Source organism: Palaemon carinicauda, chromosome 26, assembly GCF_036898095.1.
Source record: "Palaemon carinicauda isolate YSFRI2023 chromosome 26, ASM3689809v2, whole genome shotgun sequence".
Taxonomy (NCBI): Eukaryota; Metazoa; Arthropoda; class Malacostraca; order Decapoda; family Palaemonidae; genus Palaemon; species Palaemon carinicauda.
Genome location: NC_090750.1, coordinates 83,474,940 through 83,496,946, shown reverse-complemented (window position 1 = coordinate 83,496,946; position 22,007 = coordinate 83,474,940). Strand labels below are relative to the sequence as shown.

Genomic DNA, 22,007 nt, shown 5'->3' with positions numbered 1-22,007 from the left:
CGGAGAGTACGCATGACACTATATGTATGGTATGTTGTGCACCTTAATCAGTTCACTGTAGGAATTACTGAAAGACCTTTTCAGCTTCCTCTCGGTCAATAGCAACTCTAACCTTTTAACTTTCTACTCCATATCAATTCCAACTTTCTTGTAGTCAAGCCACATATCGGTTTCTCTCATGGTACCACTGCCAGGGGAGGGGTATCCCCATGTTACATGGTTGCTGATTGGACCCCAGCCCTATTGCCTAGATTTCAATCCTTAATTCATAATCCCATTTAATGTTAAGCTTCAGCTACATTTATACGCAATTTTTTTTTTTTTTTTTTTTTGATTAGGTGCATTTCCACTCACTCGCAGATGTACCCTTTTAGCTCGGAAAGGTCTCCTGCCAGCTGATTGGTTAGAATTATTTTGTCCAACCAATCTGTAAGTAGGAAACTTTTCCAACTAAAAGGGTACCCCTGCAAGACAGTGCAGATGCACCTCATTAAAAAAAATCAGTATAGTGTTTCCTTTATTTTTATTCCTTCCTTTATGTCTCTTCTGGTGTACCTGTCCAACTTCCTTGATTTTGTATATCCCTGATTTTGCCCTCTCAATTGTAAACAAATCCTGGTCAGTTCTTGATGATTAGAATTTTAGAGCTGTGATGCAGTGGACTCAATAAGATATTTTATAATAATAGTAGGTTTGGCAAAGGGATTTTTCTAATAGTACGTACATGAAGTTTGATCATTTTTTTTTTTAAATTACTTATTTCGATTTTATTGTGCACCTTTTGTGGTGTAAATCAATCAATTTTCGAAATTAGATGTTTATGACATTTGCAAGGATTTATTTTTTATTATTTGTTTTCGTTGAGATACTACCGTTAGAGTTATGGGGTCTTTTGACTGGCCAGACAGTACTACATTGGATTCTTCTCTCTGGTTACTGTTCATTTTCCCTTTACCTACATATACACCGAATAGTCTGGCCTATTCTTTTTATACGGAAACCAACAATGAAAGCCATAATTTGCAATATTGTCATCAGATTTTGATGAGTATTTCTAATCCCTTCTAACAATTTTCTTACCCCTGTAGTGTTTATGTTGGTTGTTTCTGTAAGAGTCGAGTTTGACTCATTGGGCTGGTTAATCTCCTCCTTTTAATGTTAATAATCGTTTGTGTTAAGTTACTCCTCTTACTTTTTTCAATAAACGGATTTTGAGCGAAGCGAAAAATCTATTTTTGGGTGAGATCGCCATGACGTCCTAATGGAGGGTTCCTTTAGTAGCTTCCGAAGGGTATATATGACTACAGTGATATTCCCAGAGAATCAAACCAAAGGTTTCACAGAATTCTAACTTCTGGCGCGAGTACCTTTAAGATTACTCTCAAGGGTATCGTATATCATCAGGGGACGTATTCTTGACACGCCACATGGCAATCTGCACCCCGAATAGCCTTTACGCCTCTAGGCTCTAGGGGAAAACGTGGCAGAATAGAAGGGTAACCGCCACAAAGATTACCCTGGTTCCCCTACTACAATCGTATCAAAACCGCGCCAACTCCCTCTGGCGGTCATTCCTTGTAGCAGTGAGCAAGGTGCTACAGATACAGTAGATCAGGGGGGGAAACCGTGAAGATCTTTTCATAGAAAAGAAGGGTGGGTCCATTAGGACGTCATGGCCATCTCACCCAAAAATAGATTTTTCGCTTCGCTCAAAATCCGTTTTTTGGGCTCAAGCCATGACGTCCTAATGGAAGCATACCAGAGAATTAATGTATCTGTGGTTTTGTGTTAGTGCCTTAACCTTGGGGCAATATTTCCACGGCCAAAAGGGCCAATTGAGACAAATGACGTTACCGGTATCCGTCATCATCACTAAGCATAACAATGTTAGTGCTTCCTGCCCCCTGCAGGGAAGAGTCATTTTTAGACGTAGGAAAGGGGCCTCAAGGTAGCATATATTGTATGAACAAGCATAAGTATACACTGAGAATACAACCGGTCTCAAGGATTGTATATATTGCGGAACCAATATCAGTGTCCCCATCCATTGATTGTAAGCATACAATGATATGAGAAATACTTACATGAGTAAGTTAAGGAACTCTGGTATTTTAAAACATGCAATTGTTGGGCGAATTAGGACGCAACTGCATTTTAATAGACATTTATTCCTAATAAATGACTACATGCTAAATGAATGTAGCATGATAAGGAAATTATACGAGAGACATACACAGAAAATAATGTTCCCCTTTTTGAAAGGGGGAAATGATGAGTGCCACTCTCAAACTGAAGAAAAGCTCTTTTAACAAGACTTTTCTTTATAATTTCTGTACATGAAATAGTCTAACAACACTGTGTACTATGTACACACGGCACTAGTGGTATTCGTATAATTTCACACCTGAGATTCTGAACAGATTTAGTGTTACCTTGGCAACACTTATTCAAAGGGAGGTCACACGAAAATTGCTGACCCCTTCTCCTTTTAATTGATAGTTCCAATCAATTTACTGTTCATCGCAGAGCTAGACGACAGGGTCCAAATAGCACCTGCCGCCACCACATATTGCTTCAATCCATAGATTTGCTTAGTATAGTGTCTGTAAGACGCATTGGACAACCTCCAATCAGTAGGTGAACGAAGAGGCTGAAGTCCACACACTGGAAGGTTCAGTGATGAAGCAACTTTCCTTGGATCTTTTATCTGCAGGAGTACTGTCAGGATCCGCTCCGCGAAAAAGGTAGGTGAGCTTCGCCCTCAGTTGTAGTGGATAGTTTGATCCAAAGTTTTCTCCTGTAAAGAGCTGTTCCTCCTGAAGTCTGAAGTTCTATGAAGATAGACCTTAGACGCTCTAGCAGACCTAGAGAGACATCTTCCTTCAGAGGGCAGATTCTCCAGGAGCCCCACCTCTTAGTAGGTAGGACGTCTTTAATGAGAAAGGTTAGATCAGAAAGAGATGCAGTTCTCTCACTTATTGTGGCCCTCAGGATAGGGCCACTATTACACTAACTCTAGTCCCAGAGGCTATAGCGAACCGAAAAAATAACCTTTTAGGTTAGATGGTTGAGGGAACAATCCTCATTGTTCACAGGTGAGGCATAATGTAGGACCTTGTCCAAAGACCATTAGATGGGCTTTAGTGGCGTTGCGGGCCTAAGCCTGCACATGTTATTGGGAATTTATTAAAGATTCCAATCGTTAGATCCATTTAAAGGGCATATAGAAGAGGTCTAGTCGGGGCTGACTTGCACAGAGATAATGGTCCATGGATCCAAAGATCTCATTAAGTGACCTCTCTCGCAAAGTCGGCCATACCCTTGGTGCTTACTCAAGGGTTTATATGGAGACAAGGCCGAAGAACTAGCGTTCTCATAGTATTCAAGGATACACTGCCTCCTTCCTCAAAAGGCCAACGTGCTGTCGGCCGCCAGACCCTGAATATAGGGGTGGACAGAGAAGGACAGGCAGAAGATCATGAGATTGTTTTCGGGCCCTTTTGCTTTACAAAACAATTTACTTTTCCAAGAAGACTCGTATTGTCTTCTCGTTGACTAGACTTGTATTCTTCTAGGAATTCTATTTTGCCCTTAAGATCCCAGTCTTTTCCTAACCGTTAAGGGCAAGGAATTCGTAAAATGAAGGGATCAGGTGTACTGTGATAAATAGAAGGCAGAAAACTTCTGAACTTCCTGGATAATCCTAGGTGCATAACTAGGACTAGCCTCAGCCTCAGTTCCTAAATAACGAGATAGTATCTTGATAACGCTCATGATGAAGAGAACGATCTGCAGCTCGGGGACTTGTCCCTTTCTGGGAGGGAATGGGTCTGCGTCCGTGTACCATTCCGACTCTATTGGGTGGAACCCAAGAAGAGCATCCGCTGTCACCTTGCGGATCATATATAAACGAGCTGCTGATAGGCGCCATTCCCTTAAGGAAGGGATGGCTAGCATTCCCTAATGAAATGAGACGTCCCTTATCCTCGACAGTTTTGACGCCTCATTATCGCTTCGATGCTCCAGATCAACCTGAGAAGGTCCGATCTGTGTGGAGAGAGTTTATCCACCCATTACAGGGCTAAAATGGCATACGGGTCCGTGGTCTTTGGTCATTGTAGGGTAAGCGGAGAGGGAATGACCATTATTGGTCCTATTAGATCTCTTCGAGCGTTTGATGCGTATCTTCTCCAGCCTCTTAGCGCATCTTATAGTTGTGCGAGTAGCACTGGGTCTGTCATCATCGTGAACTGGAGAGAGTTCGAAACTCCTCTCTGTTAGCGTTATGGAATCCTGACTGATTACCATAGTCTCTTGACAGACCTTGCGATCTCCTTTTACATCCCCAGGGGAAAAGGGGGCGTTAGGGTGACTACAGGTTTCAATGATTTTTTTTAAAACATTGAAGCCCCTGAGCTGGAGAGAATCGAGATTCTATTATTTGCATCCTCAATGTTCCAGGGCCGGATCATCTCCATGGATGCTCAGAGACAGTAATTTCGGGTGCTGCCCACCCCAGCCTGTCGTCCAGGGCCATCGTTGCCTGAACTCTTTCTAGGCTTGGTTTCGCTTGACTGTCTGCTAATTCCGTAAGGATCCTAGGACTGAAACTAGTCCGACGAGAATCTCGTCCAGGATATACGTTATCTTCCATAACTTGGATCCTAGGTAGGAGGGGAGGGGGTGACTGACTGGAAGTTGCTGATAGACATCTTCCAGGGCTGGCTAGATTGTCAACACCCCTTACTGAATATGGTCCTTATGTTCAGAAGGATTATCATTCTGAACTTGCTGTTCTATTGGAACTTGTTGCGTGGCGCCAAGTCCAGAATGACTCAGAGATTTCTTGAGTCTTTCATGTGAACAATAAACTGCCTTCATTGGAAATCGATGGACTCTACTTTCCTCACCGCTAGTATGCTCTAGAGCTTTAAGGTATACTCTTCTAGGGGGAATTTGAATATAAGAAGAGTTGAGGAAAGGATGGTGGAGGTATGTCCATTTCCATTCTAGTCTCATCTTGGTCAGGCCTTGGACTCCAGTGATCAAAGGTCCGGCGATCCAGGAGGAACTTCCCTCCTACCAGAAGCGTCTGTTTGCTTCACTTGATCCGAAGGTGTATAAATCTGACTGTCTGTGGAACAACGGTCATTGTAACTTTGGGATGCAGTTTAACATCCTAGGGAGAACTAAGAAACCCTTCCGTTCTCCTTTCGGGCCATACCTGACTGTTCGCCTATATCAGCTTTTCAGTGTTTCACTGTAATAGAAGATTCCTTTCTATTGCATAAAGCTTAGGATAAGTATGCTGGAAAGAGGAGAGACACAGACGTGTAAATCCTTCCAGCCAACTGCTGTGGTCTTCCTAATTATTGATTCTAGGGCATCCCCTTTCAAGAGGAGGCCCATGGAAGATTCTAGTCCATAAGGCTAGAGTAGCGCCCTACATCCGGGGAATTAATAATGAGAATCAAGAGGCTGATGAAGCATCAGCGTAAGGAAGAAGGGGGGGGGGGGAGTGGATCCCCCAAATCAGGTAGGTCTCAGCAAGGGGTTGTGCTTAGAAGCACAACATACTGGAAAACCATTTTATTGTATGGTTATGTACCAAGGATTTCTGTCTGCGATATGGTCCTAAACTGCGGGTGTACAGGGTATTGTATACCCCTATACAACTGGCCTGTTACCATCAAGGCTAATGCTTGGGGGTAAGTTAATTGGCACAGTACTTCAGTACCGATATGGCTAGCAGGTCTTCGACATATCAAGTGATTTTTCGGCTGGCAGCGGGTCGCTGACAGACGTCACACCATCCTAGCCAGTATTCAATGTGACTGGGTAGTGGTGAAAACTATACGCATAGTCAGCGGATCTCTGAACCAGAGGAGACTCCTCAGGCCGTCGGCAGACCGCTGGGAATCGGCGGGCTGTCGATTGAAGGTATACCAACTCATCTATTGACTGGGTGGTGACCAAGGGCACCCACTGCCGGCTCTTGGCGGCGGAGTCAGATGTGACAGTGAAACAATGACTGCTGTTGTTGATTTCACTACAAGGTGTGGCTTGAATATGGAGTCTCTGCCCGGTGTTAGTCAGTCGGGGGTTCGAGTCCCGCTCAGACTCACCAATGCCGTTAGTGTCTGCAACCTCAACTTAAGAGGCAGGGTTGGGGGTTTAGACCTTAAAAACCTTTAAAAGGAGCAGTAAATCGGTATTTATTAGTAATGAGACAATGAAGTTTTCGGTCCAATTCCCGTAGAGTTCTAGCATTTTACGGGTTCGCAGTTGAACCGCATTTAAGAGATAACTTTCGAGACGAAACCAGCCACAGTTCGACAGCTCTAGACTGCCGTCCTGCAGATTGGGGATTTTGGAAATAATATTGCTGGGGGGACCTGCATATATTATTTCCGTGAAAATGCTCATCTTTATAACTGCGGAAGACTGCAATGCATCATCTGGTGTCCCTCCTGTAAGGAAGGGAGAACAGAAAGGAGTATTCAATTGATTATCGCATCGATAGGCAATTTGCAAAGTTGTCTTTTGACAAAATAGCTTAGGACAGAAAGCTAAAAGAGATAGTTGGAGACACATAACCGTGAATCCCTTGCGAGCCAATGCTGTTACTTCTCCTCAGTCTTAAGGAAATTCCTCCAACCGGGGAATTCCCTGAAGAAAAGGGGGCTCGAACACCTAGGTGTAAGGAAGTGTACATGCACTGTCCCCTTCTATGCTTAACGCTGTGAGGTAAGGAGGATTGATACACAATCAGAGTATCGAAGGAATGTCATTCTTTCGAAATAGGAGCGGTAACAGCAGAAGCTCGCATCCAAGATATGTTGGTTAGAAATTAAAAGACATATATTTGTCTATCCCAACCCATCTATTCGCCGCAACCTCCCTTACAATATTAAATCAGGAAGTTTCCTGAACAGGGAAACTCAGGGATAAGGGCTCTCCCCTTTAGGGGTTAGAGGCGTCACACCACCGGCCCTTTACGAAATTTAATATTGCAGGGTAAATAGAAACTGATTTCAAATCAGAATATTGATGAAATATTATTCCATCAATATTGAATTGGGTTCAGCAAATATCTAGATAGGGACACCCAATATATATTGGAAATAACTACTAGTATAATCTATACGTTAGTTATCCATCTGCCGTATTTACTATACCAGAAATATACTGACTACCTGTATAGACCTATACCGTAGTTCAGCCGGCAGAAAATAAAAGACATATTCTTATGCATCCCAACCAATCTATTTGCTGTGACCTCCCGTACAATATTAAATCAGGGAGTTTCTTGATCAGGGAAACTCAGGGATAAGGGCTCTCCCCTATAGGGGTTAGAGGTGTCACACCACCAGCCCTTTACGAAATTCAATATTGCAGGGTACATGGAAACTGAATTCAAATCAGAATATTGATGAAATATTAATCCATCAATATAGAATTGGGTTCAGCAAATATCTGGGCAGGGATACCCAAGATATATTGGAAATAACTACTAGTATAATATATACGCTAGTTATTCATCTGCTGTATATACTATACTGCAATTATACTGATTACCTGTATAGACATATACTGTAGTACAGCCGGCATATTGCCGGGTTAGCTGGCTATTGTCGGAGCATCTAGCAAGCTAGAAAGGAGAGAGAGAGAGAGAGAGAGAGAGAGAGAGAGAGAGAGAGAGAGAGAGAGAGAGAGAGAGAGAGAGAGAGCATGGAGTGAAGGCTCTCTATTACTGTATATGTATACAGTAGTAAAAGATGTAAAAGTCTAATTTTACTGCCTTTCTCCGAAAAGAAGGTTCACTTCCATTTAGCCATAGTACTATTGCCGGCTTACTACTGTAGGCCAGCCTCCGGCAGCACGAGTACAGTCGGCATACTACCTACTGAGTCAGTACCTATCTGTGCCGGTCTACTGCCGGCCAGAACAATACGCCGACAACAGAAACTGTGGCTAGCAGTTCAAGGGAGAACTGGAGAACCTTGGTGACAAAAGGGGCCTCCCATTCACAGCCGCCAAAGCCGCTGGAAGCCGGCAGTCGCCGACAGTCGTCATGGCCGTTGGCAGTCGGCAGTCTCCGACAGCTGATGACTGAGGAGGGGGAGGGGGGGGTTCTGGGCGGCCCCGGCAACCCACCTGCAATGGTAAGGTTGCAGGACTCCAGCACAGGAAAGACAATGGCTCGGCCATCGTTAAAGAACAGAGAGGGGAGGGGAAAGGGTCCTATATGAGGTATAGGAGGTCCGGCAATGTTGCCGGATCTACACACCTTGAAGAAACTCTGTTTCAGTACCGGCACGACCACAAGCGGCAGGAGAATCATTTATTCTCCAGCTTAGGAGGTGCTAATACAGTTAAGGGGACGGCAGCTCATGCCGTTCCTCTCAACAAGGGAGAAACAGAGTTCCAATGCCGGCGCCATCCTAGGCCACAAGAGTATACGACTCTATAGCCTAGGGTCGGCGAGCATAGGACTAGTCTACTAGACCACAGGGAGAAGGTGGCGGTAACATTCGACCACTTCAGGTGTAGTCTAGGGAGGGCTAGCCTCCTATGCCGGTAGTTCCGACGGCAAGGGAATGCAATCACCCCGCCGACCAACTGCCGACAAAGACTAAATACTCTGAGGTTCTGATCGAATCCCAAAACTTGCCGACGGCCGTTAAGGGATGAAACAGAAAACTCTAGGCTAGTCATGCCTGAATTCGAAATTCAAGGCCGACGCAGAGAGTTGTAGCCTAAGGCTACTCTCAGAGGGAAGAGAGATTACCCATAAATCTCTAGTGAGATTGATGATGGTTAATATAATTCCAGGAGATATCGATCTCCAGGAATGATAACCAAAACACAAGGGTAACCGGGGAAATGACGAAAGTATATGTTGTCTAGGTTATGTTACCCAGACATGACGAGATTTCGGTTACCTAAATCACCAAAAACTCTGACATATACGATCGCCACGGAAAGGGAAAAATATGCTTATAGATATCTTTACAATATAATAATGCCTAAATAGCTTTCATAACAATGAATAAGCTATTTACACCGGAATATCGTTCTGCTAACTAAATAGCACATGTACCAAGAACGACAGCGCCATGGCGACACCGGCGATCGGCGAAGATCCACACACAAGAAATACACAATTTCATTGCGAAGCTGGAACTAAATTACATATTGTAAAGAATCAGTACTTAACCTTCTAGATGGAGAAAGAAGCCGTAGAAGCATAAAGATTCCCAGAAATCGAACGGAAATGTCAGATCGACAGGGAACACCACCGTAGGGAGTCGCTACAGATAAAGGAATGACCGCCAGAGGGAGTTGGCGCGGTTTTGATACGATTGTAGTAGGGGAACTAGGGTAATCTTTGTGGCGGTTACCCTTCTATTCTGCCACGTTTTCCCCTAGAGCCTAGAGGCGTAAAGGCTATTCGGGGTGCAGATTGCCATGTGGCGTGTCAAGAATACGTCCCCTGATGATATACGATACCCTTGAGAGTAATCTTAAAGGTACTCGCGCCAGAAGTTAGAATTCTGCGAAACCTTTGGTTTGATTCTCTGGGAATATCACTGTAGTCATATATACCCTTCGGAAGCTACTAAAGGAACCCTCCATTAGGACGTCATGGCTTGAGCCCAAAAATAGTGTTTGTTTAGTTGCTATTCTTACTTTTTTCAGTAATAGTGTTTATGTTTAGTTGCTATTAATTTTTTTCAATAATAGTGTTTATGTTTAATTGCTCTTCTTAATTTTTTTTCAGTAATAGTGTTTATGTTTATTTTCACTTATTTTTTTCAATAATAGTGTTCATGTTTCGTTCTTCTTCCTACTTTTTTTAATAATAGTGTTTATTTTTAGTTGCTCTTCTTACTTTTTTTTTCAATAATAGTGTTTATGTTTAGTTGCTCTTCTTACTTTTTCAATAAAAGTGTTTATGTTTAGTTGCTCTTCTTACGTTTTCAATAAAAGTGTTTATGTTTAGTTGCCCTTCTTACTTTTTTCAATAATAGTGTTTATGTTTAGTTGCTCTTCTTACTTTTTCAATAAAAGTGTTTATGTTTAGTTGCTCTTCTTACTTTTTCAATAAAAGTGTTTAAGTTTAGTTGCTCTTCTTACTTTTTTCAATAATAGTGTTTATGTTTAGTTGCTCTTCTTACTTTTTCAATAAAAGTGTTTATGCTTAGTTGCTCTGCTTACTTTTTCAATAATAGTGTTTATGTTTAGTTGCTCTTCTTACCTTTTTCATAGAAAACTGGTCGCAGACAACAGCCATTCTTAGACTTTTTATTCGATCTCGTTCGTCAAAGGCACTTTTCACAAGCTTTGCACCGTCGTAGATTTTCTTGTAGATGTCGCCTTTTGCGGACTGTAAGGTAACGTAAAACATGGGGGCTTAATTGTTTGTTACAAAAGTTTCTGTTATTTATTTATACTTTTATTTATAATTAAAGTAATACTTTGGTAATTCTCTCTCTCTCTCTCTCTCTCTCTCTCTCTCTCTCTCTCTCTCTCTCTCTCTCTGTCAGGATGCCAGAAAACCTCAAATCAATCAATCTCTCTCTCTCTCTCTCTCTCTCTCTCTCTCTCTCTCTCTCTCTCTCTCTCTGTCAAGATGCCATAAAACTTTAAATCAATCTCTCTCTCTCTCTCTCTCTCTCTCTCTCTCTCTCTCTCTCTCTCTCTCTCTCTCTCTCTCTCTCGGATTACTGGATATTAAATTCCTGTAATCAGTGTACTACTCGTCAACAATTACTCTACAATGTATTATTGGAGAACCAGTATAATTCTAAGTTTGAAGTGATCCAAATCAACTATATTCATACTGTATTTTGGGGATGGTAAAAGGCTGTTATTGAAATGATCTATCAATTAAGGAAATATATCTTCATAGCAATTTTCATGTAAGAGATATTTGTGGAGATAATCTTCCTTTAGTAGCTATTTGGAAAGTAACATTTACTCACCATGAACAGCTGTTGCATTGCTGATCCCCTTTCAACAGCCCAAGGGATTTTGTCCTGTGCAACTAGGTCGTCCAGAGAATCCACGGGTACAGTGACAATGGGTATTGTTAGTAGAGAAGTTAGCACACCACTGTAAGCCGTGTCGATGATCAGGGCTACTATTAGCCACGTAGCCGTGAATATTCGTCCTGTATCGCTTGTTGGAGCAGTTTCAGCAGCTGAGAGAAATGGACTGTGTTATTGAAACCAATCTGATTTAGGGGTTGAGACCAATTTGAAAAAGAGATTAAGGCCATTTTGGTAAAGGAATTGAGGCCAAGTGATTGTGACCAATTTAAAAAAGAGATCAAGGCCAATTTGGTAAAGGGATTGAGGCCAATTTGATAAAGGGATTGAGGCCAATTTGATAAAGGGATTGAGACCAATTTGAAAAAGAGATTAAGGGCATTTTGGTAAAGGGATTGAGGCCAAGGGATTGTGACCAATTTGATAAAGAGATCAAGGCCAATTTGGTAAAGGGATTGGGACCAATTTGATAGAGGAATTGAGGCCAGTTTGATAAAGGGATTGAGACCAATTTGATAAAGGGTTTGAGGCCAATTTGATAAATAGATTGAGGCCAATTTGATAAATAGATCCTTAATAGTAGAATGTTGTGCAAAATATTCCGAGTCGTCTTACGTTCATTAACTAACGCTCTGATGATCCAAACTGGTCGAAAAGTAACCACTTTGCTTCCAGAGAATTTGACCAGCAGGTAATCCATGAGCATTCCTGCAATCATACTGATGATCATGACGATGATAAGGGCCAGCCACATCTAATGAAAAAAGACAAATTAACTATTTAGAGTTGGGATAAGTAATGGCATGGAGGCAACTGCATGTAGCAAGACGACTCGTGTATTAAACAAATATTAGGATAAACACCGTATGTTATGTATTGATATTTTGGTTAGATCAAGATTTATATCTGGTAATTACTTTTCTGTATATAAAGAAAAGGGTAAGCCCATAATAAAACAATAATTCATTATAATTGGCATGTACAATGGATACTGGTAGCAATTGGATCTTATAGAAACTGTGGATGTATTAATTGATTTCAAAATTTATACCCTTTAAATCGACTGACTTTTATCAAGCATTCAGTTACTCAGCAGGAATATTGCTAATCAACATTCATCTGAGAACATGGCAGCCACAATTTGGAGGCACAAGAATGTGTCTAGAAGTATTCCTATGTGGTAGACTCACTGTAATGGGTGCCAAATGGTTTTGATAGGCACCAAGACTAAACAGTTCAAGAGAGCCTATTGGAAACGTCCCTGCCTGGCAATTTGCTGGACCGAGGTTCGAAACCCACTCAAGTATTGTCTCCAACCTCGCCATCATTATAAGCTACGGATAACGGTCTGTGGGTAGCCTACTGATCTACCTGCTTAGTCATTAGCAGCCCTTGCCTGGCCCCTCCGGGTCTTAGCATGATGGAGAAGGGGCTTGTGCGCTGATCGTATCTATATATGGAAAGTCTCTTGGACGCTGTTCTGGCTCTTAACTCTGCCATTCACGAGGGACCTTTAAACATTTAAACAAAAGAAGGTTTGTTGTAATTGGGGAGGGTTAGAATTCATCCTGGAAAAAAAAAGTATTTAAAGTTAACACTAAATGATACTTACTTGCCAGGGGAATGGTTTCAAGAAAGCCATCAAGTCCTCTTCCATCAGTGGCCGTGGCAAGAAGATTCCATACTGGTCTACATGTAAGTCCAAAGAAAAGTCAACAGCTGATGATCTTTCATAGGTGACACTAAAGGGCCCCACAGCCATATCTACTTCCTGTAGAAAAGAAGAAAAATAATGATTACTATACTCATTTTTTTTAATGAGGCGCATTTGCACTGACTCGCAGAGGTGCCCTTTTAGCTCGGAAAGTTTTCCTGCTATCTGATTGGTTAGAATTATCTTGTCCAACCAATCAGCGATCAGGAAACTTTTCCGAGCAAAAAGGGCACCCCTGCGAGTCGGTGCAAATCTGCCTCACTAAAAAGAATTGACTATAGAACATGTTACAAGTGACGGATTACGCTTTTTCTTTAAGAACCATTCAGATAAGTCTTGTAACTGCTAGTGAGTTCAATGAACACCTTTGTTGTATATTTTCAATGTCCATTTAACAGACCTTTCTGTCCAGCATCCCTATCATTCCTGTCCAGGTGTCATTTGTAAGTTTTCGACCCCATTCGTCACTCGGTTCGTGGACGAAGGTATATCTGAGCGAAAGAAAATAACATGATAAGTTAATCGCACGTGTATGATAGAATAGAGAGAAATGTATGACATTTATTTATATATATATATATATATATATATATATATATATATATATATATATATATATATTATATATATTATATATATGTATTATATATATATATATATATATATATATATATATATATATATATATATATGTATTATATATATAATATATATATATATATATATATATATAATGTATTATATATATATAATATATATATATATATATATGTATTATATATATATATATATATATATATATATATATATATATATATATATATATATATAGAGGTATAAATGTACTGTATATGTGCGTGTTCTTATGCGTGAATTAAATATGCATCTGCATTGCATGCATTTTTACTTTCCCATGTTTGCATGTATATGACATATATTATTTTATATAAATCACATTAATTCGTAATTGATTAATTTGTCTCAAGATCAATAGCTTCACTAACGTGAAGTTTAACTTGGAAGCAATGAGTTCGAAGACCTCGATGGCAACGCCAGACACGATCAGAGACCCGTTAGCGTGGCGACTAATTTCACACCAGGGCATCCAGTATCCAATAGCCACTGTAAGATGGTGTCCTTCGAGTGCCATGGAATTGAGGTCGTCAGGCGAATGTCTTTTCTGTTCTGAAATTTGAGAATTGTTTTGATGATTAATTTCGTGCATACGTATGTGGGTATATATATATATATATATATATATATATTTATATTTATATTTATATATATTTATATATATGTATATATAAATATCTCTCTATCTATCTATCTATACATATATATATATATATATATATATATATATATATATATATATATCTATATCTATATCTATCTATATATATAGATATATCTATCTATATATATAGATATATCTATCTATATATATAGATATATCTATCTATCTATATATATATATATATATATATTTATATATATATAATATGCAAGTATATATATATATATATATATATATATATATATATATGTATATATATAAATCGGTAAATCCATTTCTATATTATTCCTACCCTCCCAAGGTCATATGAATGCCATTGTACCATCATTCATCTTTTATCCATATTTGGCCAAAATGTGACGTGTTATCAGAAACAATTTCATCCACGCCTAAGCACACATACAATATATTATGCATGTATCTAATTATTATCGTAAGTTCACTTCAGATCCCATTATCCCTTTACCTTCACAAAGGCATGACTTCCAAGATAGCGTTATAAGTGGTCTTCACGTATTCATCAGTTCTTTTACTTCATGATTGGTGGCCAAGAATCCTGTATTATTAATGTGAATTTACATATCCTACTTAGAATGCTCATTGAAGTCTTATCTTCAAGTTCAATGTGTTATTTATGGTAATATCTTTTTCATTGGGTTGGAGACGACCGAGATATTTTTGCGTGTGGTTCTCGATTATCAAGTCTAGTTTTTGGTCGATTTTGTACCTACTGTAGATGTTCTATTTGATTTAGGTTGTTTATTTATATTTTAAACCATTGATGAAGTGAAATAGTAACCAAATTAATTAATACTTTGTTGTTTATTTGTATTTTAAACCATTGATGAAGTGAAATAGTAACCAAATTAATTAATACCTTGTTGTTTATTTATATTTTAAACCATTGATGAAGTGAAATAGTAACCAAATTAATTAATACCTTGTTGTTTATTTATATTTTAAACCATTGATGAAGTGAAATAGTAACCAAATTAATTAATACCTTGTTGTTTATTTATATTTTAAACCATTGATGAAGTGAAATAGTAACCAAATTAATTAATACCTTGTTGTTTATTTATATTTTAAACCATTGATGAAGTGAAATAGTAACCAAATTAATTAATACCTTGTTGTTTATTTATATTTTAAACCATTGATGAAGTGAAATAGTAACCAAATTAATTAATACCTTGTTGTTTATTTATATTTTAAACCATTGATGAAGTGAAATAGTAACCAAATTAATTAATACCTTGTTGTTTATTTATATTTTAAACCATTGATGAAGTGAAATAGTAACCAAATTAATTAATACCTTGTTGTTTATTTATATTTTAAACCATTGATGAAGTGAAATAGTAACCAAATTAATTAATACCTTGTTGTTTATTTATATTTTAAACCATTGATGAAGTGAAATAGTAACCAAATTAATTAATACCTTGTTGTTTATTTATATTTTAAACCATTGATGAAGTGAAATAGTAACCAAATTAATTAATACTTTGTTGTTTATTTATATTTTAAACCACTGATGAAGTGAAATAGTAACCAAATTAATTAATACCTTGTTGTTTATTTATATTTTAAACCATTGATGAACTGAAATAGTAACCAAATTAATTAGTACTTTATTCTCTTCTTGTATGGTCATTGGTGTTGTGTATGGAATGGAAATACTTAGAAATCCACACTTATCAATTTGTCTGGTATTTTTGGATATTTACATTGTGGCAAGCATGTGCATAAGCACAAACATATGTCTCGTTTATATATTCCATTTAATCTTTATTTGTGTATACTTAGGAAAAACAGAGGATTGTTTCCAGTTAGAGCTTCATTCGTGTGTTTATTCGTAAAGTTTGCTAGTTAGTTCTATATGCATTATTTACTAGCGTTACTATTCAAACTTTAGTTAATGGTTAATTGTTTGTTTGTTCTAGCGGTCCAGATCGTAATGGCTGACATTATTATGTACTGAAGGGTCGTTTCCGAAATAACTATGACAATGCTGCCAGTATTATTCATTTTAGTGCCGAGTACTAAGAAATATAGGGTTTTTACATATCATTGTAGTAGAGATAAAAATATTATTTTTCTGTATAAATGTTACATTTTCAATGAAAAAAAAAATAAAAATCCCGATAATTTATTTTTATGAAGTTTTGAGATTATCTGGATGAATGGTTAGGTTCGCTTTGTGTACATAGTTAAATGGCTCTCTATTTTGTTGGAATTAATTTTTTACTTCGTTTGCCAATTTGGTCGGTTCTTATCGCCCTAGTCACCAATTCCAAAGAACAATTCATTATTTAGATAGGACCAATTAGAGTCAGTAGGACGTAGTAATAACGCTGTAAGTATCTGAAGAAGTTTACAGCACAGTACCTTGGTCTCCTCGTTAGTTATCAAGAAAACTTTGGTAATTCACCCTGTGCTGCAAATAATGTGGCCTAATATGTACTATGTATAGGGTAAGTGGTCACGTATGTTGAGCTGGTGAATGGAAGTATTGCGACACTTAGTAAAAACTTTGGAAGTGACATGAATAATAACCATGTTATTTGTCGTGTACGTAAAGTATATATATATATATATATATATATATATATATATATATATATATATGTATATATATATGTATATATATATGTATATATATATATATATATATATATATATATATATATATATATATATACATAAGCAGAATTTCTGTTTTATGGTTAGTCGTGAATCTTTTGCAGTTTTTTTGTTTGTCGATGAATATGTAAATTATTGCCCATCTAATAAAATAAGCTTCAACTTTGGTATAATGGACGTAGCTGATGATACTGTTCAGTTTACCTATCTTTGAATTTGGGCTCATGACCATTTTTTTTTAACATTGGTATTGGTACACCTAGGTACACTACTATTTTATTTGTTTATGACAATTTTCTTTTCGTGGTTTATTACACTTAATTTTTTTGACAATTTTAATTTTTTTTTTACATTTTTCCTCTTTTCGATGTGTCGAGTTGTGTTATCAGGCCAAGGTACATGTGGATTGTCTGATCAATGTCTTCCCCATTTACATATTTTTTCTTTCATTATTAACCATCAATATTGAACGTACAGTTGATGTTATAGTCATAGGAATTTTGCTATGAAGATGACCCTCTTCCCTTATACTGATCATGTTACTACCATTATTATTATTGAAAGTTCTTAATAACTTGATTGTTACTACGGATATTTTTACATATAAGTTTATCGGTTTTATTGTTGATAGTTTGATAATTATATTTTTTTCATTTTTCATTCAGTCAATTGCTAATGTTATATTAAACCGTGTCCTCGCAGAACAGTCAGAAATAAATTCAAGATACTTCATTTAATGCTACGGTCACAATTGCTCGTGCGAACGATTTATTCGTACGAATTATAGAGTTCGTAGACATTCGTGAAGGTGGACATAATTTCGCACGGCCTTCTTAAGAAGTTCGTACGGGTGCCGTAAAATTTCTTAACATCAACTTGCGGCAGCCTTAAGAATAAGGTTGACTTAGGACTTCCCTAAGGCAAACTTAAGGTCATCTTGCGAAAGCTTATGCCGTACGATGGCCGCATGTCCAACCTACGTGCAACTTGCGCCACTCTCACGTCGTTGGTAAGAAAATCGTACGTTATTTTTTTTTTTTTTTCACATTTTGATTGGTTATATATCCTCTGCTTGCCGGTCGCCTCTCCTTCCTCCTCCATTTCCTCTGATACACTTACTGACTCCTCTTCAGATACTACCTCTTCACTAACAGGCGGCTCTTGTGGCTGAATAATTCTGTCGATTTCTCTATCATCCTCCTCCACAACTCTCTCCGGATCCTTTCTCTTACGTCCATTTTTTGGGTCCCATGTCTACTCCCGAAAAGCACAAAATGATGATTCACTTCTTCTTCTTCTTCTTGGGGTATTAAAGCCAACACTTGTTGTTAGCACGGGCCTTTCCCTTGATTGGCCCGTAGGTGATCATTCACACGGCATGCACTTGGCTTTTATATGCCGCACCTTGTAACACTACGAATGACGTACGTTCGCCTCACGCACATCATACTTCCGCCTTACGAAAGCCATAATGCGTTCGTATGAACGACGTACGTAACATTGTTTCTTACGTGGTTCGCACGAACGCCTTAGGGAACCCTGGAGAACAATGTAATGTATTCGTGCGGCATACGTGAACACATCTTGCGTCTCAAAAGGCTAAATTTCCTACGAAAATCTTGCGTCATTCTTAAGGCGTTGGTACAGCCGCCGCACGAAGAGGGGTTTCGTAAGGCGTTCGTAGAAAAAGTTTGACAAGATCATCGACCTGGCTACGAACTTACGAACGCGTTGCGAACGCAGATTCTTACAAGGCCGCCTTAAGAAGATCGTACGAAGTGGCTCTAAAATCGTACGAAATGGTCAACAAATCGTTTTTACGGCGTTTGTAGAGCAATTGTGACCGTAGCATAAACCATTGAAGTCTTATGAGAAACTGTTTTGATCTTCAAGGTAAAGTTTCCAAGAATTATTATTATTATTATTATTATTATTATTATTATTAATATATATACACATATATATATATGTATATATATATATATATATATATATATATATATATATATATATATATATATATATATATATATATATGATCATTGTGACTACGTATACACACAAACTGTTTACTGTTAGATAAGAATACTTAGAGTAACCAGAAATGTGACAACTATTATATTTCCTGTTTCAAAATGTTTAAATAAATATAAAGTAATATATTTCCAACCTTAATAGTTTTTAAACTCACTAATCATTACCGAGGGTAAAGTATACAAATAGATCGAATCTAATAATGTAGTTGGATGTAATTTTATTACTTGAGATGTCATTATCAAAATTATATGATTTCCCTCTTGTTCCGTCTTCAGAGATATATGCAGTGATAGAAAAATGTCCCTTGTGTTTTTAAGCACAATATTTTTCAAAAAAGATATGTTTAGATCTCACAAGAAGCTTATCAGTTGGATCTCATAAGAACTTTATCAGTTGGATCTCATAAGAACTTTATCAGTTAGATCTCATAAGAAGTTTATCAGTTTGATCTTATAAGAAGTTTATCTGTTGGATCTCATAAGAAGTTTATCAGTTGGATCTCACAAGAAGTTTATCAGTTGGATCTCATAAGATCTTTATCAGTTAGATCTCATAAGAAGTTTATCAGTTTGATCTTATAAGAAGTTTATCTGTTGGATCTCATAAGAAGTTTATCAGTTGGATCTCACAAGAAGTTTATCAGTTGGATCTCACAAGAAACTTATCAATTGGATCTCATAAGAAGTTTATCAGTTTGATCTTATAAGAACTTTGTTAGTTGGATCTCACAAGAAGTTTATCAGTTGGATCTCACAAGAAGTTTATCAGTTAGATCTCAATAAGAAGTTTTATCAGTTCGTTTTACTTACATTGGGGTGAGGTTGAGATGAGCTGTCCTAGTCTCTCCCGCGAATAGCTGAATGGCTTCTTGACTTTTGTCTGACGTTTTATCGGCCTTTTAGAAGGCGGAGTCTTCTTTGCACATGCGCAGTTGTTGGGTTTGTTCAGGCATAATAGACAAGAGATCCTTGGGGTTTGTCGAGCTATTAGACTAATAAATATTTTACGGTATTTAATTAAGATATATTTTGTTTTTAAGCAATTAACATGGAAAAATTTAGGTTCGTATCCTTAATGTGTGGAAATTAATAGGAATATGGCCAGTTGAAAATAGAATTAAGAGTAAAAAGCATTAGAGATGAATGGTGGTTTGTCTTAAGGTGTGTTGGTACCTTGACCCTTAAGAATCTATAGCCCACTTAAGAAAACAGACTTCATATGAAAATAATAATGATGATGATTATTAAGGATAATATTTATTGTTAATGATAATTATTACTATTAATGATAATTTTTGATAAAAAAAGTGATGCTATTTCATAACATCATAATATCAGATGACAAACGATTAGTTAAGGAGATAGTGGACGACTAAATAAGATGACCGTATGGGAAATGCTGGGAGAAAAGTCTTTTAGAATTATGAAAAAATGGCATAATTCACTGTATTAGCGATCAGATCAAGAAATATATATATATATATATATATATATATATATATATATATATATATATATATAGATAGATATATATATATATATGTATATGTGTGTGTGTGTATATATATATGTATATATATATATATATATATGTATATATATATATGTATATATATATACTGTATATATATATATATATATATATATATATATATATATATGGATTTTTGCACAAATAATGTGTTGTACCGTTTACAGAAAGTTTTGAGGGGTTAATTTAATGACCTAACTATGCCATTTTATGGTCAATAGTAGTATTTTTTAACTTGAAATTTGAATCGACATTTTTTATTCATATTTATAAATATTTTTTTTCTTTTTTTAAACCAGTGATGAACTGAAATAATACCATATAATGTTTGATTAAAACAAATTATGTAGTTTTGTAATCCTTTCTTTTGTGTCAAAAAGCTACGAAATACACTTACTATAGTCAATTTCTTTTAATGAGGCGCATTTGCACAGACGCGCAGCGGAGCCCTTTTAGCTCGGAAAAGTTTCCTGATCGCTGATTGGTTAGAATTATCTTGTCCAACCAATCAGCGATCAGGAAACTTTTCCGAGATAAAAAAGGCACAGCTGCGGGTCGGTGCAAATCTGCCTTACTATAATAAATTGACTATACCGATAGTGGTCAAGGAAAGGACAACCAAAGTGTATATTACATTGCAGACACAAGTATAGAGTATTCGCTGGTTTAGGTTGTGCTTTCTGCGACTTCCCAACTTTAGTTTTGCATATTTGTTTATTTACAATTTTTATTGTTTAGTGTGTGATCCGTAAGCATTTCAGTATTATTATTATTGTTGTTGTTGTTGTTGTTGTAGCAGTAAAAATAATGATATTTTAATTCCTCATTATTATTATTATTATTATTATTATTATTAATAATAATATTGCAATAGAAATGATAATCATGTTAATATTTTAATTTTCATTCTTTATTATTATTATTATTATTATTATTATTATTATTATTATTACTTGTATTATTGTTATCATCATTTTTATTTTTTATTATTCTTATAATTATTATTATTATTTTCGCCTTTCATTATTGTCACTTCTTCAAGCTGCTGAAATATATAATTAAATTTGACGAACATCATAATTTCGAATTAATTTTAACTGCACCAATCAATCACAAATGTTACCGCAGTTCTTAGTTCACATCATCCATTACAATGTAATTCAGGACGTAATTTGAAGCATGACGGGTGACTGTCTATTGATGAACAAAGAGAAATGCCTTTGTTAATGACGATGTTCACAGAGGACGTACATGGTCATTTCTTAGTTGTAAAGGGCAAAGTCAATTCTTCATCTTTATAGCTGCAGTAATTGACAGCATGACTCTTATCGAAGAGTCTTTAAGATGAATTAAGAGGGATCTTTTATCAAGGTGGAGCTGATTGATTGATTTGAAGCGTTCTGGCATTGGCACTGATATCGTTTATTATAGATAAAGAATAAAAAGAAAAGCACACAGAGTGCAGATCTCCGCCACGGCAGCTTATTTCTCTATACCAGCTTGCCTTTTCCCAGAATCAGTTTAGACCGTAGGGGTATTTGAAGTCTGTGTGACAACCATGTGCGAATTTGCCGTTAAGGTTAGGGTTAATTCGGTCGACCTTTTGCTCGACCTTGACCTTTGACCTAGGACTTTCAAAATTGAATCTCCCACGTCTCAAGATAACAGTTAACCCTGAAGGTTTCACTTAGAGTAAAATTGCGGTTAGGAATTTATTCACAGACAAACA

The 22,007-nt window shown here is 37.1% G+C and overlaps 1 protein-coding gene and 1 long non-coding RNA gene across 2 annotated transcripts in view; one reads left to right on the top strand and one right to left on the bottom strand.

The window, feature by feature from the left end:
• LOC137620254 (probable glutamate receptor) overlaps nucleotides 1-19,597 on the bottom strand; it is a 24,629-nt gene extending 5,032 nt beyond the window's left edge. Inside the window, exons 1-7 of the mRNA XM_068350496.1 lie at nucleotides 19,558-19,597; nucleotides 13,773-13,953; nucleotides 13,169-13,259; nucleotides 12,667-12,825; nucleotides 11,670-11,808; nucleotides 10,989-11,206; nucleotides 10,262-10,390 (exon numbers count right to left, since the gene is read on the bottom strand). Of these exons, the coding sequence (XP_068206597.1) occupies nucleotides 10,262-10,390; nucleotides 10,989-11,206; nucleotides 11,670-11,808; nucleotides 12,667-12,825; nucleotides 13,169-13,259; nucleotides 13,773-13,918 (882 nt within the window). The 5' untranslated portion in view covers nucleotides 13,919-13,953; nucleotides 19,558-19,597. The remainder of the gene's footprint in view (nucleotides 1-10,261; nucleotides 10,391-10,988; nucleotides 11,207-11,669; nucleotides 11,809-12,666; nucleotides 12,826-13,168; nucleotides 13,260-13,772; nucleotides 13,954-19,557) is intronic.
• LOC137619636 (uncharacterized) overlaps nucleotides 1-22,007 on the top strand; it is a 300,875-nt gene that overhangs the window by 29,871 nt on the left and 248,997 nt on the right. The gene's annotated exons all lie outside the window — the stretch shown is intronic.